The 25354-nt window shown below is 39.7% G+C and overlaps 2 protein-coding genes and 1 long non-coding RNA gene across 3 annotated transcripts; 1 reads left to right on the top strand and 2 right to left on the bottom strand.

Annotated features, from left to right (window-relative positions):
• Nucleotides 1-104: 104 nt before the first annotated feature.
• rab14l (RAB14, member RAS oncogene family, like) lies at nt 105-19613 on the bottom strand. Its single transcript, XM_034709274.1, has 8 exons — nt 19312-19613; nt 9670-9728; nt 7943-7996; nt 5576-5753; nt 4984-5050; nt 3166-3253; nt 2572-2602; nt 105-2477 (listed from the first exon to the last, which is right to left on the bottom strand). The coding sequence occupies exons 2-8, from the start codon at nt 9719-9721 to the stop codon at nt 2300-2302; spliced, it is 648 nt and encodes a 215-aa protein (XP_034565165.1). The 5' UTR covers nt 9722-9728; nt 19312-19613; the 3' UTR covers nt 105-2299.
• LOC117830921 lies at nt 19329-22691 on the top strand. The gene is made up of 3 exons (XR_004634864.1): nt 19329-19483; nt 22075-22108; nt 22322-22691. It is a non-coding gene; the product is annotated as an uncharacterized LOC117830921 (long non-coding RNA).
• LOC117830920 lies at nt 21744-24483 on the bottom strand. The gene is made up of 3 exons (XM_034709275.1): nt 24313-24483; nt 23970-24110; nt 21744-22527 (listed from the first exon to the last, which is right to left on the bottom strand). The coding sequence occupies exons 1-3, from the start codon at nt 24371-24373 to the stop codon at nt 22340-22342; spliced, it is 390 nt and encodes a 129-aa protein (XP_034565166.1). The 5' UTR covers nt 24374-24483; the 3' UTR covers nt 21744-22339.
• Nucleotides 24484-25354: the final 871 nt, after the last annotated feature.

The raw sequence follows: 25354 nt of genomic DNA, 5'->3' as shown, positions 1-25354 counted from the left end.
TTTTTGTAATATTTTCTTCAGAAAATGTTAAACTCTAGGAACCCCCCCCCCCCCCGCCCCTGTTCAACTCTAGACAGTTACCAAAAAAACAGAAAAGACACAGCAACAGGTTATGTATAATTTATTTTTTCTGTCTAGAGTATTTTTGTCATTAAAATCAAAATGTCAACATTTTAAAATCATATACACTCAAGAACGCATTTAAATGTTAGCACAGCTCCTTAAAAATTTATACATATGTACTTTTTTTTTGTACTTGTGGACAGACAAAAGCAGGAAGTGGTCACTCAGACTGCAAAGAGGTGGGACACAGGAAAAAAAAAAAGGAAGACCCAGCCCACCGACTTCCCACAATAACAAACCAATCCCCACTCCCCTAAAAGTTAAGACAGCGATGCAGGCCCCTCCCACATGGAGGAGAGACGATGGGATGGAAAAAAGAAAAAAAAACAGAATATAAACATAAAAGTGCCCCGTTCTCCACTCCGTACAGAGATGAGAGGAAAGAAAGTTTGCAGACATAAATACTAGTTAGCACATCATCAATCCGCTTCCTCTCCCCTCAACCAATCGACAGGTTCAGTAGTGTGCAGACAGGGTGGTTCGGGGTCGGGTGGGGGAGTCTAGGTGTCTGTCCTTTACATACATTTATTAATAGAAACTATGTTACAGAATTTCCCAAGCATGAATTACAGGCAACCCACTAGCACATCAACTGTACAGATCTCGGCAGAGCCAGCAAATAAATTTCTAAATCCCAAGTAGCGAGGTCATCACCAATAGTTAAGAAGCAATATTTACAGCTGTCCAATCAGGGAATCACTCTATGGTACAGAAAAATTGTACTTAATAACAAAAAAAAAAAGCATAATTGGATTTTGACAATTTCACTGTTTTGGGGGCGGGGGCATGCTGCTTGGTGTTGAAATATACAAGGCAGAGAAAGGACCGCCCACATGAACAACAGATCAGCTCTTCAGTGCAGCACGAGATAAAGGAGTGTTGACAGTTTGTTTTTTTCACATCTGAAAAGTTGTTAGTGGGCTTTAGACCATGCTGCTGAAGTACTTTTACAGCCACTGCTTGTATTTGCAATAATTATCCTAAAAGATTAGATTTATTGAATCAGGCTGAGTCAGACAGCAGAGAGAAGAGCAAGTGCAGCAGAAAAAGATAAAGAGTAAGAACATGAATTATAATAAGGCAACAAACAATGACAAAGAAAATGCTGGTAAAAGACAGAATCTGTTGATATGACCTGATGGAGAGTTTTGGAGTTCAGATGTGTGACGAGAAGGAGAGCTGGTGCAAAGAAACAAAACGTGAATAAATCTTTCCATCCGAGACAGAAAAGAAGTGGGTTGTTTTAGTCAAAGAAATTCCCATTAAACTTCTTAACACACGGACACACACAGACAAGCCGGGAAACACCCAATATTCCTTCTTGTGATATCTCACTGGAGAGAAAGAGATGAAGGAATCCCCACCAAAGAATTCTTGGTTCTCTAAATGTTCCCCCCTCTCTCTCCTGTGTTTCAGGAACTTTATTAAAAGCCACGAGCAGGTCTGAATCCTGCTGAAAAAGCTCTCTCAGCTACACATTCTTTGACACACACTCAAGAGCTTTTACCTGCGCAGCCGCATAATACACTACTACTTCATTGCTTTCGCTGCCCTGATCCCACAACAATGACCGGTGAGACATCATGGCAGCGTGTCTCGATAAATGCTGGATTGGTAAACCATGCAGAGGAGGCATCGGGGGTTTGAGATTATAATTTAGACCGGATACAGACAGAAGAAGTGATGAGTGGTGGATGAATGGATGCAGTGTTTACATGTCATATAGCGCTATAAAACCAAACATAAAAAACAGTCTTCGCTTATCATTATCGTATGAACATTACATCTATGTCAAGTGTCAGTAACCCGTGTGATGTGTGGTGAAGTCTATGATACTATGACTGAGGGTGGGTGGAGGAGGGGGGGGCTAGACTGAATGGTGCAAGAGGAGTGGAGGGGGGAGAAAGAGGAGAATTATGGGAGGAAAACACACAGACAGATTAAACTTGCGGAGTGAGAGGGGCAGAGCAGAGGAGGAAGAAAAGGAGGAGGAGGAGGGGAAAGATGTAGTCCACATAGCCCAGCTCAATCTGGCCCGAGTCCACCCTCCCTTTCCTTCCCTCCCAATGCAGTGAGAGTGGAGGGATGGATGGATAGATGGTGGGATGGTGGATGAGGGGCAGGACAGAGAGAGAGAGGGAGAGGAGGAGAAGACAGAGGGGGCTTTGCTTGGTCATTAGCAGCCGCAGCCTTCCCTCTGCGGTTGTGGTTCGCTGGTTAGCCGGCCACCCTGGGGAGCCGACGGCTTGTGCTGGACCCCTGACTCTGCGGCGTTCAGGTCCAGGCTGCCATCTTGGATGTTCTGGTAGATCTTCTTGGCAGCTTCCAGGAAGGCGTCCTCGACATTTTCACCTCTGAAAAACAAGCATTAACAAAAAAGGAGTGTGAATAGGCAGGTTGTTGTGTAAGGGTCTAAGTAGAAGTATTTGGAAAGCTGGGCAGACTTACGTTTTTGCACTGGCCTCCAGAAACAACAGACCTGAAAAACATCAAACAGGAACAGTGACAGAGTCAAAACATTGTTCAAGCTCACATACCTCAAACACAAGATCTCATTGGAAACAATGTCTGGATGTATATGAGCATAATATAAATCCAACAGGATATTAATCCTTCTTTTATCTATTCAAATAAACTATAAAGACTTCTATTAGAATAAATCTGAGATTTTAGCCTCTTTAATGTTGTCAGAATGTGTCTAAGTATTTATCCATCTTGTTGGAATTCCTGTAATTATTTATTTCAGATTTTCAGGTAGAACACGACTCAGTCTGATTTGGCAGCATGTTGTAAATTCCTTCATTACCCACAGCAGCAGTTTAAGACTTTAAAGATAGCTATGTAAAATAAATCTTCAAGTTGATGCTCTCTTTTACTTTTCTTGGTCATAAAGAAACCTCAGTATCAATTTCTGGCTTTGTAAAAAAAAAAAAAAAAAAAAAGATAGAAAGATAAGCTGCAGTGCAATGTTCAGGAAACACGCTTCCACCATCTTAAACCCTTGTTTGTCCTCCCAGCATGCACTGCTCCCTGCCAGCTCACCGTTCTCCTCAGCAAACTGCTTCGCCTCCTCATACGTGACGTCCCTCTGTGCTTCCAGGTCGGCTTTGTTTCCTATGAGAATGATCACCTAGGAACAGAAACAGGAAGAGAAGAGTAAGACCATGTTGTAAACATTGAGACTGTCTCCGCCTTAGAGGGCTCAGAAAACTAAAGGAAGAGTAGAGACGCTGCTGATACACTGATGACACTGATAAGTTGTCCGAGAGATCGATTTAGAGAACATGGAGGAACTGACACCCCCACATTAGCAGAAGAGACTCTGCCCCCTAGCAACTGTGATGTAATTAGTGCTGCAATAAACTGATGTAATGCAGTGAGCTTCCTTCTTATAGCAGTGAGGGACTCTGTGTGAACCATTCATGTTTCATCACAGAGATTTTTGAAAGTCATTTCAAAGTGTCTCACAATGATCCTCACTGCAACACAAGACTGACTGTGTTTTGGTGTAAATGTCAACAAGTTTAAAACTTTATTACAAAATATGCTCCTAGTCAAATGCAAAAAAAAATATATATATATATCTGAATAATGACGACCAAACCCTCAACCGGGACTACTTTACTCCAGATTATTTTTTAAGTAACAGTGGGATTGATCACAGGATTCAACTATGGGATTCACCACTAGACAAACAGCTGTCTCAATTTAGCGGTCAATCTACATTCCAACCCTCACCTATGGTCACGAGCTGTGGGTAAAGACCGAAAGAACAAGATCGTGAATACAAGTGGCCGTAAAGAGTTTTCTCTGCAGGGTGTCTTGGCTCAGCCTTAGAGAGGGTCAGGAGCTCAGACATCCAGGAGAGGCTCAAAGTAGAGCTGCTGCTTCTCCGCATCCAGAGGAGCCAGATGAGGTGGTTCGGGCATCTGGTCAGGCATCCCTTGGGAGGTGTTTTGGGCAAGCCCGCCTGGGAGGCCAAGGGGAATCACCTCAGTATCCTCCCAGAGGAGCTGGTGGAGGTGGACGGGGAGAGGAGTGTCTGGGCTTCCCTGAGACTGCTGCCCCCAAAACCCGGGCCCGGATCAGTGAAGGAAAATGGATGGATGATGTCCCCACATTTGAAAATTTGTATCTCAAGTCCTTACTGTTTTTTTTACATTTGTCTGGTATGATCAGGAGTTTTCTTGGTGATAATCTCAAGGAGCTCTTACGTGACTCTAGGAATCACACTAAGCCAAATCTGAAACAGCAGCCGCCAAATAAACACACATGAAAGTGCAACACATTACCGAGACTTGCAGCAAAGACATGATCATACTGTAACACTGCCACCATGTGGCAGAAACAAGTCACTTCATCAACTGTAGTTGTTTGTCAGTTTATCACTACTCTTTAATTTATCTTAGAGGTACAGAGATAACACCATAAACTCACCTTTTAATCGTATTCATAAAAAAATAAGTAAACCTCAAATTGTGGAAGGGGCAGGATAACTTATAGAGCCAAAGAAAGACCATACATCATCATACAGGCCTTAATACAAAAAAAAAATCTTGGTTGTTTTTTTTTTACATCAGGAAAACCTTTTTCACTGGATGGCATGAGTGGAAGTGGCACACAGCAGAAGCACACTTCCCTGAAGAAACACAGCATGTTAAATGAGAGGAGTATGATTTACAGCTAATCATATTTACAGAGAGAAATCCAATTTAAGAAATGGAAAGAGCTGCGTGGCCTTAAACAGGCTCAGGGGAGAGGGCAAAGAGGAGGGCAAAGAAAACCACAAGATAATAAAAACACTCGGGCTCCACACACTGAAGACACAGACAGTGAACAGATGTTGACGTGTGTACTCACAGTATTGGGATTGGTAAGGTTTCTGGCGTCAGTCAACCAGCTGCTGAGGTGGTTGTATGTGCTTCTCCTGCATGACATCAATGGAGGGACAGAGGTTACTATGACAACAGGCACATACCTAACAAGATACCAGCTCAATCAGAGGAGCGTCTGCAGCTGCTTCTTCATAAGGATGGTGTAACATGAGATTAGGATGCAGCATTTCAGAGATGAGGATCCATGGTAGTTTTTCTACTTTTAATTATAAGTACCTTTTTGAGTCCCTATGGGGTCTTTACTGGGTGGGTGTGGGGTGTTGTGTGCACATTAAGTCCACATGCTGGTCTATGTTTATTCTGCTGCAGCTGATACCATCTAACAGTTTGGTCAAGAAGGCCTGACCGAGCCTTTAAGACAAACTGAGCGTGTTTGTTCAGGGGGAGTCGGAGCACTTATCAGATGCTCTTACTTCCGTTTACTTTCCTTTCAACATAAATGTTTTCTTAAATGCACTGAATGGTTACCACATACATCACATGAGAGCATTCAGTCTATAGCTGAGACCAGGCTTTAACTCCATCTCCCACACATCTTTATAGAAAGCATCCTGTACCTGGTGATGTCATAGACCATGAGCGCCCCTGCGGCTCCGCGGTAGTAGGAGCGGGTGACGGCCCTGAAGCGCTCTTGTCCTGCCGTGTCCCAGATCTGCAGCTTGATCTTCTGGCCGCTCACTTCGATTATCCGTGTGCCGAACTCTACGCCGATCGTATGAGGGCAGTCAGCCATAACTGGGGACAGGAAGTGAGGCGTTGATTAGATCAGTACACTTCCTGTTTTATGTCCCTCATCTTCATCTATTGGTGATACTTACATTGACTTCTCTAACATTTTCTTGGTTTCATTTCATTCTCATTCATTCACCTGGATCATTTGCCTCCTCGCCAACAGCTACAGTGTTCCCGTCTGTCGGTCAAGACAGTCATGTCCTTAAATGGGCTAAACCCGTAATCTTAATATCTTCCGAGAAAATAGCTATTCAGATTGAGGCCGTTTTTTGAACCAGGCTGTAAACATGTTTATTTCTGCAGCAAAGATTGTCTTTTTGAATTGGTGTGTATGTGGTTCCCGGTGTTTCTGCAGCCAGCCTCAAGCGGACGCTCAATGAACTGCAGTTTATAACACTTCCGAATCGGCTTCATATTTTGAGACCTGAGGTTGCCGCTTGGTGCCAATATACAGCACAACAGCACTGAGACTTTTAATGTGTGCATCGCTCTGACTCAGTTGGTCTAATTGGCGTTAATTGATATTTCTGCAAACAGTCTTTGTCTGGATTTATTAAGGTGGTACTTCAGAATCACGCAGGCTGCATCGTACACAGTAGCCAATGTGTGGGGCAATATAATAATAATAATAAAAATACCTTTATTTGTATAGCACTTTACGATACAAGTAACAAAGTGCTTCACAAGAACAATAAAAACAAAGAAGCAATAAAAGCAAACTGACAGTAAAAGCAGAGAGGTAAAACATTAAAGATTAAAATAAATTCACAAAATAAAAGCTTTATGATAAAAGTGTGTCTTGAGTAGTGAAATAAAATGAGGGACTGACTCTGCAAGTCTGATTTCCTCTGGCAGGCTGTTCCACAGTCGGGGGGCTCTGACAGTAAAGGCCCTGTCGCCTTTAGTTTTTAGTCTAGACCGTGGAACAGCAAGCAGAGCACTGCCAGAGGATCTCAGACTGTGTCCTGGTTTATGGGGGGATAAAAGCTCAGAAATTTATTGAGGGGCAAGTCCATGTTGTGCTTTAAACGTGATTAAAAGTATCTTCATATCAATCGCAATATCAACAGGGAGCCAGTGTAGGGATGCTAAAATTGGGGTGATGTGGGAAAATCACATCGGCTTGGTTCCAGTTTGGGGGGGCAGCCTAGTTATCGCTCTAAACATCAGCACAGCTCTGTCTATCTTACTCTTGAGGCTGTCTCAATCACAGCAGTGCTGATACGCAGTACAACAACTCTCTTTAGTCTGATATTGCTTATTTAATTATTTAAGAGCCATTATGTTTTTACTGGATTTACAATTTGAAGTTTTTCTTCCTGTAACAAGTAGGAATGGGCAATGATTTTTGAATATTTGTCCACTTTGTAAAAATCGAAGAGTTACTTTGAATATGTTCTCATTTAAAAAAAATGTTTTCATCGTTTTTACCGGTGCCTGGTTGTAATACGGTATTCCTGCCAGATGGTGGTTATAGAGCATCTTAAAGCTGTTTGCTAACCGCATTAAGTAACAGAAGAAGAAGAATGCTAACTGCATTAAATTACAAATTGTTATTTATTTATTATTTGAATACTCGTCAAATAGATATAATTATTATGGAATAGTATTTTGGCTTGAAATACCCATCCCTAGTAACAAATTTAACTTCTGTGAGTCATAGTATGCCTGCTGTGAACACTGGATGTCACACACGCACACGCACACGCACACACAATCTTCATTGAGAATGCAGCAGGTGCATCAACAAGCAGTTGTCAGACTCCCTGTGCTCATGGTTGTTTAAACCTCAAGTATCAACACTGTAAGCGGCACATTTCTTTGAAACCGACATTGAAAACATTTTCTAAATCGCCCCTGTGTGTGCATGGGTGTGTGTGTGTGTGTGTGTGTGTGTGTGTGTGTGTGAGACTGTGTGTGCAGGATGTGACGCTGGCGTGTGAATTACCAACACAGCATCTGGCTCGTTAATAGTAGCGCCAAACAAGACGGAGCTGAATGGTGATGGGAGGCTGCAGCTGACTCGCAGCACAGAAGAAGAGTCTCTCACACTCCTCTTCTATGCCGCTGGCTTCCGCGTTTATAAAGAAATCTAAAGCGATTTAGACACTCCAAATCTAACCTGGCAACCTTACATACACTGTGGCACATGCATGGGTGAAAACGAGTCAAAACTCAGGGCAGGCACTTACATTTCTTTTCTGTGAACTGGTGAAGCAAACATGACTTCCCTACCCCCATGTCCCCTGTGGAGTGAGAAAAAGAAGAGAGAGAAACTCAGGTCAACCGAGGGAAAAACAGACGAACCACAATTCTCCATTCAAGCCTGCAGAGTCGCACCCATACATGATGTAGCAGCCCCTCAGGGACCGACGGGGGTGATACTCAAATTTTTCATGTGGATTGGAAGAGAGACATGGAGACAGACTTGGATAAAATGTGTATGGTCCGACAGACTTTGACAATCCATGTTTTTTTATTCATTCTGACACTAATGGTACATTTGTTCTGTGGCTTGATCTTGTTTGTGTAGCCATCTGTGACTCCAGGGTCTCTTATTTGCCTCTTCTAAACAAGCCAAAAAGCGTAGCGAGCCGAGATCGCGATAATCCAACATAAATCTGTGTTTTTGGGGAAATGAGCACGAGAAAAATCAATATTTTGCGAATGCTGGTTTCCAGGAAAGTACCAAACATTCATGATTTGGAAACACTGACCAAGGTTGAAGCATCATTGCTCAATTCAGTCAGTGACAACAATAACAAGCAGCTTTATACAGGATTACAATTTCTTAAAAAACGTCACTTTTCAAAATAAACTTTTGAACAGAAATGTAAAAAAGGAGGAAAAATGAAAGAGGCGAGCTTCTCTCTCTCTCCGGGGTGCTCTTTGAAACTCATTAACACACTCCAGGCGGAGTGTTGGCTTTGAGGCAGGGCGTTTCAGATTTCACAGGAGGAGGAGGAAGGTAAATAGCCCCAAGCTGTCGGGCTGTGTGTTTATGCACAAGTCTGTTTGTAATTGTATATAAAGGAAAAAGTGGCAATATGTTCACTGAGAGCTCTCACGCTAAAAGAAAACATGTCAGTTACATTAAGATATAGTTCTCATTGAGGGAGAAACATTAAAAATTCACCACACATTTACATGGTTATTTCTTGATGAGTAGCTCAGAGTTAAAAGGTATGTTAGGGTTATTTGTCTTCAATAATGCACCGGTTTCACTTCACTCGTCTCACAGAATGCAGCAAAAGGGGTCTTAAAATGTGGTGCTGCTTTACAAGGCAAAGGACTAACGGCCAAATTCAACCAGATCCATGTCTGGTCCGTCTCCGATCCATCATAGCACTGAATCTGATACACAAGACTTTTATTTTTGCTGTGTTCCATTCCTACCAGAGCACAAGGCATACATTTGCACAGAGCAGATCAAGAGGGACAAGAAGTCAGGCACCGATACAAAATGAAAACATCCGGTTAGTTTTCAGAATAAAACACTCTGTTTTATCACTAGATCGTTTTTAACTTAACTATAAAAACAAACTGTCAGGATGAGTGGCGCCAGGCCTGGAGTCAACAGGTCAGAGGTTTTCACTGGACCATAAAGACAACATGGATAAAGAGAGGACGAGGATAATCCTTGATTCAGTAATTATCGCGGGAAAACCTTGGTCACATGACTCCAGCTGTCCGGCGGTCCTGCTCCATGCTCCATTCCGAAAACGCAACCAGTGGGTGTTGACGGACGAAAGAGCACGGAGCCGGACCACAGTGGATCTGACACGGATCGGACACGGATCTGGTGGAAGTCCCATGTAAAGAGGAAACAAAGACGATTGCAGGATCTATACTAAAATATGTCTCATTAGCTCACAATAGAGCCTTCACACTCTGCTGGGCAGTATCTCTGCAAACTTACCGATAATGATGTATTTGAAAATGTAGGAGTAGTTGTACGGTGCGGTGGCCATCTTGGCTCTGAAAGAGAAACAAAGAAAGGGAACATTAGGGACAAAAACTGTCAGGGAAGGAAAAAGTTATAATAATGATAATAAGGGGGAAATAACCTTTATCACACACAGTTTTAAAGAATTTTCTATTAATTTAAACAAATAAAAAAATCCTTGCAGAAAGCAAAGCGAAAATGTGTATTTGTAAAAGTACACAACAAGTACTGCACGCTTTAATTGATCACATAAGGGCCGGTGTTATTCTACAAAGCCATAATCCTATCAGACCAACAGGTCCATAATAATGTGAGCCAAGTCTGGCCAAATCCTCGTCACTGCACGCAAGTACAGCAATAATAATATCATACCTCTGTGGGAACATGAATGAACACATTAAAACATCCACACTATGGAAACAGTCCAGTCACATCTGAGTTATTACCAAATTAGAAGACACAATTTAGAGCAACCTATTTATAAGTATGGTGCTCATCAATAACAGTGAATACAAGCCTGATTAGAACCATGAATTATATATGAGTCTGATTAATTTCTTCCTATTAAGTTCTTATGATGCAACAGCTGAGACTGTACAAGTAATCAAAATTGAACTGAGCACAAACCCTTTTCATTCAGCTGATGAACTCGGAGGTGTTAAGGCTACACTTCCCACACGCTGAAGATTTCTGCTTACACAACTGATGTCTGCAAACAAAGCTGCAGACTTGTTTTTTTAACTGACTGCTGACAAACTGATAGAAATTACTGATAAGTAGAAAAAGTATAAATGTTTCTATTCAACTTGACTGTTCAGCAGCAAACTTTTCCTATTCTTCAACATTTTTATCCAGAAATAGAAACTGATCACAGGTTCTCTTTTATAAATGTTGCGCACGCAGAAAAACAGGGCCTGAAAGTGCTGTTTGACACTTCTCATGCTAAGTTTGTGGTCTTTAAAACCAACTTGACAGGAAAATGTGAGAACTGAACCAAGCAAACTGCGGCCCAAACTGTGCACATGGAGCGCACAGAGGCAAGGCCTGCCTTCTCGACACATCAGTAATCTGACAAAACCAACACATTACAATGGATGGTAGCGACCCCAGTGCCCCAAATGTCTGAATAAAGACTAAGATTTTAGATGCGGCCTGAAGAGAACCCCCTGTAAGCTCACAGGTTTGGGCTGTGAGAAGTTGCAAATGACTTGCGCATATATAACATACTGATCCAGATAACAAGTCAGTAAACATTTAATATTTGTATTATACAGAAATACAGCTGTAGCTTCGGTTGATGGTGACTACTATCCAGTTGTGAACAAGCGGTGGTGTTTTTTTATTTTTTATTTCTCAGTTTGTTTTTGGCATTATTGTTATTATTCTTTATTGTTAATACTTTTTTACCTCTAGCACACATTTTTAAAATACAAACCTTGTTCTTTTGTTGTATTTTCACTAGGGGTGCAACGGATCAAAAAACTCACGGTTCGGATCGTATCACGGATTTGAGTCAAGGATCGGATCATTTTTCGGATCAGCAAAAAAAAAAGAAAAACAGAAAGAAGAAAAGACAAATACAACGTTGTCCCTCCATTTATTTTTTAAATCACTTTGCCCATTAAATAAAAACAAGATTCAACTCAAAATGTACTGCATGTGCAAAGCACCCTATCTGTGGGCCCAGTCCTGCCTCATTCACTGTATTTCATGGCATGGCAAGTGAAGGAGCAGAGGAACTTCAAAAGTTTCACTCCATTCTTCTTTCATTTGCTGATTTTCACCGTCCACTTTTCTTTGAGCAGCAAACTGTGAACACCGTTTTATTGTGCATTCTAGGGTCCTACAGCTGGCAAAGTGCCAATATGTGAACTGCTCTATAAACGAAAGTGAAAGTTTAAAATTGCACTCGCAGCAGTGGACTCTAAGTGACCCAGTAACAGCCAAGGGAGTGGAGACAAGTCCCGGTAAACACGTGGTGACCCGACCAAAACACAGAGTGAAGGAATAACAGTTCAGGGGCCACAAATAGGCGGCCGGATGCGGCCCGCGTATTGAGGGCCTCTGGTCTAGTGGGTGCCCGACGGAATTTCATAACGTGGCTCAAGCACATTCAGCATTCACTGTTTTTCACAGGGAAACCAAAATGCTCCCATACATGTGACTTACAGATGAAGGAGGTTTTTCATGTTCCTCTGCTCCTTCACTTGCCATGACTATCGCTGCGCTTGACGAGTGAGTGTGGATTGAACATGAGGTCATCACGTGAACACGCGCAACTTTTTTTTTTTTTCATCAACCGATCCGAACCGTGGAGAGGACTCCGTACGGATCACGGATCAACGATGATCCGTTGCACCACTAATTTTCACTATTATTTTTATTATTATCTTAGCTTAGCTTATCTTTTATTTTAAATTATAATCATTTATTATTATTGTTTGTTTTTTCTTTCATTAACTTATTTTATTTTCGTATTTTAAAAAATTCACTTGCTTTAATTGTTTACATCGATCTTCTGTATATAATGTTTAAAAATTCAAATAACAGATCTTTGAATAAAACAACAACAAAAAATAAATAAACAAGCAAGGATCACAGATGGCATCTCGAAGCCCGGTATAGTTTGGCAGTATGTTGGTAGAGATAAAGTAGAATGAAAGCTGTGTCTGAATAACTCAATGTGTAACCAGCACAGGAACCTTAACCTGCACGGAGGACCGAAGGCTGGCGCTGCTAGCTCTGCTAACACTAGCCACAATCAGCCAACTCGATGACATCATTCATCCTCAGACTGTGATCCTATATTTAGCTGTGTTACCTAAATTGTGCTAAATGTGGAAATTGTTTGAAATTGGCACTATACTATGAAAACTGATTCAATAGACCGACACTATTTCCATGGATCTATGTATGTACAATTCTATTACATTTAAAGGTAGACACTGAATAGTAGTAAAAAGAACCTGTCTAGTTTTGTGACTTTTTTGTTTTTATTGTCTTTGTTTATTTTTTTCTTTCTTTCTTTTTGAGCCTCAGGGAGGAGGCTCGGGGGTCGATACTTGTATTTGTATTGTTTTTGTACTCTACTGTGGTCGTTTGTATGTTATGTCTGTTTAAAATGAGAAAAGCAGAAAATGAAGTATAAAAAAAAATAGACTGACACTGAATAATATCCTCTGTATTACAATACGTCTGGTATTGACAAAATAAGTCAATACACAGCGTATTGTGGGTACACCTCTAATAAGATCTAATAAGGGTGAGCATTCATGGCCATATTTCCAAATTACAGAAGCTGCTGAGATAAGAAGATTATCTCTAATTTAAAAATTAAACTTAAGACTTAACTTTTAATTTGGAGTAATTTATTTTTAGCCATAGACTGCATTATTATTATAATCAATGCTTTCACAATTATCTTATTTACTTATCTATTTTCTATTTATTTCCTATATCTGATCTTTTTAACTTTACCTTATGTTTAACTTTTCTTTCTACTATACTTATTTTATTAATTTTACTGTATTGATTTTATTTTATTTGTAGGTATTTAATTTATGATTCTGTCTTTAATAATTTGACCATTGCTGTTGTTTCTGTCTCTGTTATTCGGTGAAGCACTTTGGGCTGCATGTTGTACGTATGAAAGGAGATATATAAATAAAGTTGAGTTAATTACTTAATCTTCATCTTAATGTGGCAGTAGAGGGCTCCTTTTTCTTACTTTGACAAATTACACAGTGAACAATTTTCAGTATAACACAACTGTAGACCACAAACAATGTGACATGTATTTGTTAGTTTTATTGTATTTGTCTGCATTTCCAGTAGCTCACATGGAGCCGTAGTATCCGAAGTATTCATAGTACCGATGACCTAAAGTAGGCGTGCAGACAAATGAGGTGATGGATCATTTTTAACAGGTAGAGGTGAAGAAAGCTCCTCAGTGGTGAGTGCGTTGATGTTTCCATACAGCAGAAGTACTGGTTCTGCTCATAATGACAGAGCAGCACGGTGACGCTGGGTCATTTGGGTGGCGGTGACTCGACACAGACTCTCTAAGGCAGGGGTGTCCAAACTTTTTTCCAAGAGGGCATCATATGATGTTGTCAGAATAATACTGAGACTTAGGAATCATAAAAGTTATATATGAAATATCTATTTAATAACAGTTATCTTAAATTTTTTCTCAATAAAACAGTAACTAGGAAGTCCTCAGTTCTCCACAAGCCATGTAAACATTAGAAAACTTTATATTCTTCTGGAGGAGAATGTTTTTCATTAGGGTCGGGCAATGTGAGAAAAAATATTGTATCATGATTTTCCTATGGCAGGATCACAATCTGGATTTCATCACACTTCTTTTTGATGTTGTTTTTAAGACTTTTCTGACCAGCAGACAACATTTTAAGAACTAACTAATTATTTTCCTGAGTTCTGAACAATATTAAACACCACATTTTGCCTTTTCTGCACAATTTCCTAATTTTGATCTTGCCTTGAGTCCTCTTTTGTGTCTTCTGAACTTTTATATTCATCAAGAACATTTTCACATCATGATAAAAACATTCATTGGTAAATTATGTATTTACTCTTTTTTTGCTTCTCCCTCGATCAATCTCTTTTATTTCCCTCTTCTTTTCAAATGAGTTATTGTTATTCCTTTTTCTTCATCCCTTTGGTCTTAGAGATATTTAACTTATTGTTTACTCTTATTATACTATATTGCCATATAACTACTCTTATTGATTGCTAATATTATTTATTTTTTGTTCTGTTTTTTTGTTTTTTATTTTGGGCTCCTTTTTTCCCCCTCTCTTCTCTTCTGTCTTCTCTCTCTTCACAAGTGTATAAATATGTCCTTCCATGTTTTGTAATGTTTGTACTTGTTAGTATGTCTGTATTGACTACATGTATATACACTAATTGTTGAATAAAAATAAAAAAATAAAATAAAAACAACATTAATTTGAAAACCTGTCAGCTTTAAGAGTTCTTGTGTTTCTTCTTTATTGCCGTCTTGCAGAATTCCCCGTGCTTTGGCTTTAGACAGGTAGTCCATGTGAAGCTTCTTGAGACGTTTCTGGATTGACTTTAGTTTGTTTGTCCGCTTGAAAGAAACTGCAAATGTACAGATAATTCAGAAGGTGATTCATTTATGTGCTATAAATAACACAGTTTCAGATGGAAGCTTGGGGCCATCATTAAATGGACCTTGGGCCACGATTGGCCCCCGGGCCGTACTTCGGACATGCCTGCTCTAAGGTAAACAGTGCAGCAGGACTTTACATTTACACAAGAAAACCAGCAGCACATCGGCTCAGAGCGTGGCTAAAAATAATCCTGACACCTAACTGAAACCAAGTGATGCTTCATTGTTCACACTCCACTCATAGCACATAGGCAAAGCATGCTGGGAAAAGCCTTCATATTGAGCACATACTCTCCCCACTTCTAGTGAATAAAAAAAGAGAAGAAAACAAACAACTTTGACAGAAAAACACTGAGAAAGCAGTTAGTCTTCTCCTGAACTACTTCCCTGTTCAATGTATTTTCCCCGACTTCAAGGATGTCTGTAGGAGAGCTGCTCCATAATTCTGTATCAAGGTGCGTCTTTACAGTGTAACAGTAAATAATTCAGGCTGAACAACCAAAGAGCAGAATCATTCAGAAGCCTGATATGACCCTAGCAAATATACTCAGCTTTAAACCAGCGCTTGTCTCTGTTCTACAAAGAATCCTTGCTGCACTTTAAGCAGTTTCTAGAAACCAAAAATCACTGAGACACATCAGAGCCTGGTGCTGGTGTTCTGCTTACAGCTATGCAGTTCAGTAACCATGTTTGACTACAAGCCAGATTAATGCTGACACAACCACAAGAAATGTGGATGTGATATGAGAATCTAAGAGGGAAGTAGCGTTGATCAAGCGAGGAAAAAGATGGATTTAAAAAAAAGAGATGCAGATAAAGAAGCAGACTTTCAGATGCAAATTAAAAGGGAAGTGAGTGGCTGACAGACAGAGGATTGGAGACACTACTTGGTTAGACAGAAAATTCAGGGAGCATGCAAGGCTACTTGGTTCAGGTTAATTTAGGTCAAGGCGTCATTGGAACATTTGTTATGGTGGGTCACGGGTGCCCTCACGGTGACACATGCTGACACACAAATGGACTCAAGCAACAAGCCTTACAGGGGAGAATTACAAATCTGAAGCTTTCCTGAACATACCAAACACAAGGGGAGACTTTAGTGCAGAAATAAACTATAAGAAACAGAAATGACTCACTGCTACAGATTTCTAAATGTTATTGGTTTTCATATTGTTAAATTATCACTGTCATTATTATCACAATTCTTATTTTATTACATTATTACTGTTGTATTTTATTTTACTTTGTTTTATTTACTTTACTTACATTATTTATTTTTACTTTTCTTCTAGTCCTGTCTCTTGGCTTATGTGTCTGTTCCTTAAAGCGCAATTTTAAAGAAGGGCCAGTTGATGGATATGACTGAAAAAAGAAAAGTGATTTTTGAATTGAGATATTTGGATATATATTTTCAGAGAGGTGAATTCTCAGTAGAGGTGTTAATGACATCCTATTATCAGGTTGTTGGTTTTTTTGTGTTTTTTTATTTTTTACTTCATACGTATTTTGTTTTACTAAAAAATAAAGAAATATTCATGTTGTTAAGATGTATTGTAAAGTGATATAATGACAAGATATCTCAATAAAAAGAAAATTACAAAATAAAAGGAAAAAAATGGCTATACAATAAAAACAAATACGACATCTTCAGATTTGTTCATTGTCTCTTCCTTATAGAAAACAATTATTGATAACTGCAAAATCTGCGGAATGATTATCACTTGAAATAATGTCAACAACTCGCAGGGATACCAGAGCAGGCTCTGACTGTGTTGTTGGTGGCCTCAGAAAAGACTTGGCTCCCCCACAAACTCTGCAACTTGACCTGACATTTGATAATTACTCTGGATAACACCAACTTCCTTACTGCTGCAGGGACTGTTGCTATGTGATCACGATCTGAATCAACCATGAAGCTTTGTTGCAAAAATAAAAAAAACTGCAGACAGCTGAAACAAACAATGACCAGTCCATTTGACAGCTCCAGCTTGTTTAGTCTACAGTGCTAATGGTGCCGTTTTGAGGATTCAACTGGTATGTTTACATTTGTTTCATTTCTAAATACATTTGTTTAAACATTGAACTTATCACTGATTACGTTTGCAAATCTTTAACCCTCCTATTCTCTTTGGGGTCAATTGGACCCCATTCAATGTCTAATGTCTCTAAATGAATTATTAACATCATTTTTATGGCTTCATACTTCATGACTTTTCCCAATTTAATGGGGACAACTGGGAAAACGTAAAATTCAAATGTTGATATGTTCCAATTTTCTGTAAAAAAAAATTACACATTGGTGTTCATTTGGGTCAATTTGACCCCAGGCTGTTTTAGATGTATACAACATAAGAAATATCAACATTTTACACACATTTGTTTTGGTTGTTTTGGATGATATTGAGGTCACTATAACCAAGGACACTTCCACGTGTGACTGCAGGAGCTGGGATCGAACGACCAACCTTTAGATTGAGATAGAATATATACAGCCACCATGTCTCTAATGACATTCAATGATGTGTCCTGTGTCATACGTTTTGATAACATAGAAACAAGACAGGGCCAAAGAGACAAACTTGCAGCAGTTTGATGTTCTGTTTTACAAATAAAGTCCTTCTAAATGCTTTAAATTGTGTTTATGCTTAAAATATATTTCATTTAAAGGCTATTTAGGTAGTCAACAAAGAAACAAAGTACCTGACACATAAACCTGGCTAACAATCAGTTTCTGGATGTTTAAATTGCTGGGGTCAAATTGACCCCAAGGATAAAAGATGTTAGTACATTTGAAGGTAACAGGAGGGTTAAATTGCTACAGTAACATTTGATGGCCTTCTTCTAAGCTTCCTATAGTCACATGACCCTCATGTGCTTTCCAGTACCCTGGAAGGTCAACTATTCCTGAAGGTGTACACAGCCAGACAAAATGAGATTCAATGTGATAACCAACCCGCTGTCAAGCTTTTCTGTTCATTACATCGAAATAAGCCCTCTGACTGAGTATCCATCCAGGGGAAGGCGAGTCAAGACCATGTGACCAGACTGCAGCCTCAGCACTTCTCCCTTACTCTTCAACACGCAGAATCTTTCTTCACTGAAACACAGTCACTGTCTTTCCCTCCTCTTTAACAGCCACTTCCCATACAGCAGAGGATGCACCACTTCTTTTGGAGCCTAAAATCACTGGGCTGTCAGGAAATCATGACACACACATATAGTCATAGTGCCTCCATGATGTTCAGGCCCCACTATTCAAGTCATGTGACTCCTTGCAAGCCCTTAAACAATGCAATGAGATCATCACTAGTGTTTACAGTGAAGACACTACTTACACATTGGATGTTTAAGCCTGTTCCTACAACTTAAAATGTTATGACGCCATTTGTTTAATCTAACAGGCTCATTGCAAAATAACAACAACACATTGAAGTTTCAGATCAAGCCTGTTAAGGTGCAATGGCATACAATACAGGAACGATGCAGCATGATGGGCTTAATAAAGGCATGTCTTTGTAAATGGTTTCCCCTTGTGTTTATATTCCATTTTTAAACTGCAGACCTCTATTGTTTGGAGCAGCAGATCCAAGGAGGAAGCTAACACGGAATAATGAGACCTTATGTGCATTACCACCCTTCACATCATCACTGTCACTTTTCGACAGGAAAACACTATTGAAAGACAACATAAATGCAAACAAACATCTGTTTTGTCCATTGTTTACTTTACTCTATTTTGACGTATCGTCACCTACCGTGCAGCTAGCATAGCTCATCCACCGGCAAAGTAACAGCGTCTGTTTATTACATTCTGTAGGCCCACAATAAGGCAGCAACATATTTAAGCGTAAGAGACACAAAACAAGACATTGGATCATATCTACATGATCATGCTTTATGACAAAACCGGCTGTAAAGTTGCTGTTTTGACAGCTAAAATTACGTTAGCTAACTGGCTATATCACTGGATGCATCTTAACAACTAAGCCTGTAAATCACAACATACAAGTACACAGATAGTAGTTACCCACATAGAAACATAATCAATGTCATCGTATAACTCTAACTAGAGTAGTTTCTGCATCATTTCAAAAAAGCTTCCATACACATTAAAAGCCAATGCTAGCGTTAGCCTGCTAGTTTTCCAGCTAGCTTAAATGGTTGGATTAAGGTAGCCAGATACGTAGCTTGTCAAGCCTTGTTAAGTCATCACTGAGTTAGTCATTCGTCGCATGAAGTTGTATACTCCTGCAGTTTGGAACTTAATTCCTCCTTCTCTTTAACACTAATGATAAACAACGACCTAGTATTAGCCACCTATTAGCTACTGTACTTAGCTTGCCAATTAGCTGACTCCCGGCTAGCTAGTTTAACTGTTCCAACTGTTTCTTCATCTAAATATCAGTTTTTCTGCTCTTATCGGGCTTTATGCTGGTATTCTCTGTTCTCTTTTTCCTTACCAGATGTAAACCTTTGAGCTTTGTGTTGTAGAGTTGCTCAGAAGAGGAATGCAGGTTATCCTGGCTCAAGTATGATCTGTCTATCCAAGATGGCTGCTGCTCACGGCACAGGGTTTCCTCCGCTGTGTACAATGGGCTTCTGGGACAAAGAGCATCATATGCGGCGATTGCGGTGTGTTCACCAATAGAGTGCGCTCCCTCATGCACGATGAGCTCACCTGCACAGGTGTAAACATGGATACCGAGCCGATAAACTAAATGTGTGCTGTGTCAGACTATGACATTATAGCAGAGATCAGTGGTGGACAAAGTACACACCTTCATTACTGAAGTCTAAGTATAGATACTCCAGGTCAAATATTACTCCAATACAAGTGAAAGTTGTTCAGTCAGATTATTACTTGAGTTAAAGTACTGAAGTACTTGCTTTTAAAAATACTTAAGTATTCAAAGTGCTTCTTAAAATATCTCTAAACTTTGTTTTTTCACATACATAAATGCATTCAAGAATACATAGGAGAACATTCAGTCACATTATGTTTATCTACAAACCATTTCTTGAAATCTCCAAAAACTATACCATGGAATAAAAACAGACTAAGTTACTCCAAGCACAGACAACTTAGTTTGAAATGTTCATCTGGAATGAAACAAATGTTACATAGCTCAACACGCTTTCTCAGGGTGGACTGTGAATTTTTGTATGTTTGGGCAGAGTGGGAAACGGGGGGAACATTTCAAATGATACGTATTATTCTTCGTTTCAAAAACCTCAAACACGGGCTGAAGATATGCCCATGGGTGCTCAGGTGGATAATTATAGCCATCATTACCACCTCTAAATGAACTGCCTGATCTGAGTGAAATTTGCTCTGTGTTTGCTCCACGTTCAACCATGGAGACGCACGATATACAGGTACAGGACAAACAGAACTGCACAAACACATTTAACTGTCTTTGCGATCAGATTTCAGAAGGAAATTCATGAGCTGACCTCAAAGCAAAAGTAGTGAGAAACTAGAGCATTGATAGAAATGTAGTGGAGTAAGAAGAACAATAATTTTCTTCTGAATGTAGTGGAGTAAAAGTAATAAGTATCCCCAAAAAATAATACTCAAGTAAAGTACAGATACTCAAAAAATGTACTTTCGTACAGTCCTCAAGTAAATTTACTTTGTTACTGTCCACCACTGGTCAGACTATGAAATTATAGCTAAGTTGAATACCCGGAAATTCAAAGGTGAGTTTACCTTTTAACCTGGGTTCAGGCACTTTGGCTGCTGTTCAACTTGCACATGATAAGGACCTTCTGTAGCCTATATCAGACTGAGTTAATGACGTGAGGTTAAGCTTATCAGACACACCCAATGTAATGCATGGTCGTAAAAACTGACTCATTTTGATACCAAGTGGTTGTTTCCTTCAAAAACAACATCTTTCTCTGAGGTTCCAATTAAAAAAAGATACATAAGATTAGCCAAATTTCCACTTTACACTTTGTAAACTATGTAGATCGATAGCATTAGCCTACCATTGTATTGGACTTAAAAATGCATTTATATTATGATTTGAATGGGGTCAAAGGTGACACGAGCTTTTCTACTACAGACAATTTAGAAAATCTAATGTTTTTGCTGAGAATTATTTTGGATTGTAAATTCTTGAAATATGAAGTGTGGTCACTTATAAGCCTACCAGTGGTATATGTCTCTGATATTAGGTCTCCTGTTGTTTTTTGTTTTTAATTTTGCACCCTTTTTGCCTCCTCTAAGCTTTGGGGCCACAACATTTACTCTGAATGTGTAAATGTTAGATTGGGGTTGGAGGCCCTAGACTACTTTTGTATGCAGTGAATATCACACATTTGCCACATGTAAACCATCACCATGAGGAGGGCATGGCCATAACCATTAAGTAAATAACTTGAACTGACAACCATCCATTCTGCGTCAGTGTCCTCTTGTGAGACAGGACTTCTGCTCCATCTGTGACTCAGTTTATATGGACTAGTATAGGCTGAAAAAATCATGTTTTGTTTATTATGAATTTATTTTATGTAATAGGATGAGATACTAATTAATAAGACACAATACTGACAGTGACCCTCAATGGGATATGTGTGAGGTAGTGGCTGCAGCAAAATTACAGCATAAATGTCTACTGTTACTGATACTACATTATACCCTATGTGACCATGCAATATCAGTCCTTTGTGATATGTTTTTTTTAAGTATATGGCAGTTTAAAAATATATTCCATGTACGGCCTAACACATTTAGATATTTACATTGAGTTGTCTTCCTATCAGCTGGTCTTATGTTTAACACTTTTTAGTACTGTCTCATGAAATCACATGAATCAAACATCTATTTACATTTTGTGCTGCCTGTTTGACTCATGTTGAACACAGAAAGGCATTCAGACCCTTTTTTATTTTGAAAATATGAAACATTTTAATACAGTAATTCACAACATTACATGCTTTCACTGTACAATCCTACACAGAACCACATGCAATGTGCTCTCCCAAGTTTAGTCTAGGAGCTTATTATGGCAAACTAAAAAAATATCTTTAAATTTACAAAGTAAATAGCCTATGACTTAGAAACAACATACTGCACATGAAGATGTGATCTCAAGAAAATATTAAACATCTTAACAGAGAAAATGGGTGCATGTCTTGGAGTGTAAGTGAGTGTAAGCCTCTATAAACTCAGTGTGGAACTGCTTTTTTTTATTGACATTATCATCTTTCCTTCACAGATGTCCTATGATACCATTTATACTCCATATGCCGGTAAGTGTGTGCACCATATAATCACTGATGATTTGTGCTGCTTCTCTTCTGTTTCGATCAAACATGGCTATTTTAAAGACAAGGCTGTGATTTTCAGGTGCTCACCAGTAACACCATACTGTGAAACTCTCATTTAGCCCTAAACACGAGCATCTACACAGAGAGATGAGAGTTACTAATATAAAATGTTTTTTTTCTCCCATTGTCCATTAGTGTCATCTTGCCTTCTTATCACAACCACATCCTCAGCACCAGCAGGCTGAACAGTGCACATATGTAGTGCAGTGTGCGCGGATGCCAGGAGGGGGCGCTGTTACATAGGTCTGAGTCACAGCAGTGGATACGCACCCCTGGCAGTTCCTGTTGCTGGCAGTGTCTGGATGTGGCACAACCGCTGGTCAGGACGATACCCAGGGCCGCTGGATGGACAGAAGAGGAGACAATCAGTCAGAGGGAGAGTGACAAGTTGGTGTTTGGCTCAGCAAGAAAAAAAAAGCACATGTAAGCAGCAGATAGTGCAAGTGTGTAATGAGGAAGACATTTAGAGATCTTAAAGGCACACACCACAGGGTATGAACCAGGCCTCTGACAAAGAGTACATTTTGTACTCTTGAGTGCAGTAAACAGACATTTAGAGAAGCATTAATAAAAAAAAAATCTGATTAATTCTCAAAGTCTGTTTTTATCAGCTGGCCATCAAATTTTAAAATCAGTGTGATACAGCTCTTACAGTTTCATGTCTATGACACCAAATTCCATAAACTGATCTGAGAGCAGCAACACTTTGCATGAGAACATGTTGTATAAACCTTTCCTTGTTTCTCCAATGTTTTTATTCTAATTCAACCTGCTTCTTACTGTTGGCTTGTGCTTGATTGGCATCTCTCAAAATCTCTGTCATTATAATCGCTCAACAAACAAATGGCGACCAGATAAAAGGGGCTCAGAGCTCAGTACTAAAGCTGAAGATGGATTTGGATAGGTCTTCCAGGGGAGAACAGCAAGACCAACCTGAAAACATCAGCCTAGCTTCTTCATTTTAAAAAAAGATGGTGATTCTTAGTCTGGTCTAACTGCTTATTTGCCATCCTTGTTATTAGTCGGATGATACTGATAATAGAGTGGTCTCATTATGAAGGGCACTAACTGGGTTGAGGACAGACGTCTTATTTGTGAAGGACAAAGGGTTCAAGAACTCTAAGACTCTTCTGGAACTTCACCAGAATCGGTTAGATTTGAGTTTGGCGGGGTCACATGCAGATTAACAGTCAGACTGGTCACAGATTACGACCAAGACACTGACACAAGATTCTGACAATCATACTGTCTGACGGGCTCGTGTCAGTCCACCTCTTAGCGTGTCATTTCTTCTTAGCAAAGGTGCCTCATCAGCCGTTTTCAACATGACTGAACTAAGTTAAACGTCAAGCAAAGGAACAGCTGGATTGTCCACGCTTCCTTGAATATCAGCAGAAGCACTCATCTGACCAACACTTTTCCGCTGCAGCCACGTCCACTTCCTCCATTTGACTTCACATCAAACAATGAGTGACTTCTAATTTACTCAGCAAAGCACACCAAAGAGTTATGTAACTACCCTCAGTGCAAGGAGAAATAAAATATTCACATCAGCGGACAAAGAACATTAACATGAAAGTATGATTAAAAATGATTATGCCAATGTCCAGTGTGCCAGGGTGAATTCATCACAATTTAATAATCTTTTAACCCAGCATAAATACTTTTCAAATAGGATTCAGACACAGACGCAGTAGCATACCAAATTGGAGGAGAAAGAAGAATTATGAAGAAAGTTTCAGTGTATTTGTGATATAATGTCGTCTGATGAGGTTTTACTCACTGCTCTCTGTCTTGATGCAGAAGCGGTGTTTAAAGCCTTTGTGCGAGTGGGTGCAGGTGATGACCTCTGGGTTAGAGCAGCCCACGTCCACGTACCTCTGGCCCTGGATGATGTTGCAGCCATAGCACTGCAGCCCCTTGACTGCAGGGAAAAAAAACAACAATAGATTATGACTTCATTGAACAGCTTGTTCATGTAAAAACGCCTGAGTAAATGCTGCCATTTCTTGGAAGAGCGATTTGGAGAAGCAGATCGTGGAATCACTTTAAGGCCAAGAAATGTGTGTGGTTATAATATTTAGAGGACGTAAAAAATTTCAGCTGAGTTTTAGTCTAACCAATACATTGCACAGGACACTTGAGCAGAAATTTTGATGACCCCATGACAAATATCCTGTCAGTCATAGCAGATGGCTTTTCACCAAAGACTCTAGCTCTGCTTGAGGTGTCTGCCTGTCACTAAATGCTTTCCCCACAGACTGCATAAAACATGGATGTAGTCTCAGTGACAACGCCCTTTTGTTTTGTTTGAAGAGGCATTATGAAGCCCAACGATGGCTGTCGCCATATTAGAAAGTCTGACTCTAACTGTCAGCTAGAAATCAGAAACAAGGCAGAGCTTGTTGGTTGCTGGCTTCAACTTGTGGACCTGTAAACCAAATCAACCCCAGGGATGTAAAGTGAAATTTTACATCCCATGGTCCAAATAGATGTGATGTTAAAAAATACACCTCCATTCAGTTTTTAGGAATAAAGCAATAAGGTATAAAGAAAACAACTGTTTTTGTTACATACTGTAAACATATTTACCTCTGCTTAATTACAGGCTTTCAAAAATGGAACTTAATGGGGTTTCTTGGCTTTTGATGCCTGCCTCAAGTCAATGCTCAAGGAACTGCAGATGTTTTGTACCTCCTGTACTGGATGTGGCTGTTCGACTTTCTCGTGGAGGCTGATGTTTAGCCTCCTAAATCAACATGACAGAGAGAGTGATCTGGGGCTGCTCTTTTTGTACAGTGTCCTGAGATAACTTTTATAATGAATTGGTGTTAAAAATATACATTGATTAATTGATTAGTAAAGATCAAGGTTTCATTTTCACATCATAAGGTAAGGTAGGAAGTGGAAATTGAAAAGGTTTGCTATTCTTATTTGACATAAAGAGTAACTGGATACTGAGATGTGTGGCAATGATAAAACAACATACTGTATGAAAACTGCCTCAGGAGTTCATCATATCAGTGGCTAGAGGAGGCAAGGCTCCCCTTGATGTCTTATTGACCATCCCATGTGCCACCACAAATTCCTGAATTATGATTGGCTACTTGCCTTGTCAGGGACTTTTGTGAAAGTCAACTACGTATTTGGCTGTATTGCAACAAGCTG

Source organism: Notolabrus celidotus, chromosome 19 (assembly GCF_009762535.1).
Source record: "Notolabrus celidotus isolate fNotCel1 chromosome 19, fNotCel1.pri, whole genome shotgun sequence".
NCBI classification, from domain to species: Eukaryota; Metazoa; Chordata; class Actinopteri; order Labriformes; family Labridae; genus Notolabrus; species Notolabrus celidotus.
The sequence above is the reverse complement of the archived record's forward strand: the minus strand, read 5'-3'. Positions and strand labels throughout refer to the sequence as shown.

Excerpts from the sequence above, each read along its gene's own strand:
- rab14l (XM_034709274.1), bottom strand. The coding sequence starts at position 9,721 with ATGGCCACCGCACCGTACAACTACTCCTACATTTTCAAATACATCATT. Across the intron at positions 7,997-9,669 it reads TTTCAAATACATCATTATCG|GGGACATGGGGGTAGGGAAG; the intron begins GTAAGTTTGCAG and ends CTCACTCCACAG. Across the intron at positions 2,478-2,571 it reads CTGGAGGCCAGTGCAAAAAC|AGGTGAAAATGTCGAGGACG; the intron begins GTAAGTCTGCCC and ends CTTGTTTTTCAG.
- LOC117830920 (XM_034709275.1), bottom strand. The coding sequence starts at position 24,373 with ATGACTGACAGGATATTTGTCATGGGGTCATCAAAATTTCTGCTCAAG. Across the intron at positions 24,111-24,312 it reads GCTCAAGTGTCCTGTGCAAT|TCAAGGGGCTGCAGTGCTAT; the intron begins GTATTGGTTAGA and ends TTTTCCCTGCAG. Across the intron at positions 22,528-23,969 it reads CTGCATCAAGACAGAGAGCA|CGGCCCTGGGTATCGTCCTG; the intron begins GTGAGTAAAACC and ends CTGTCCATCCAG.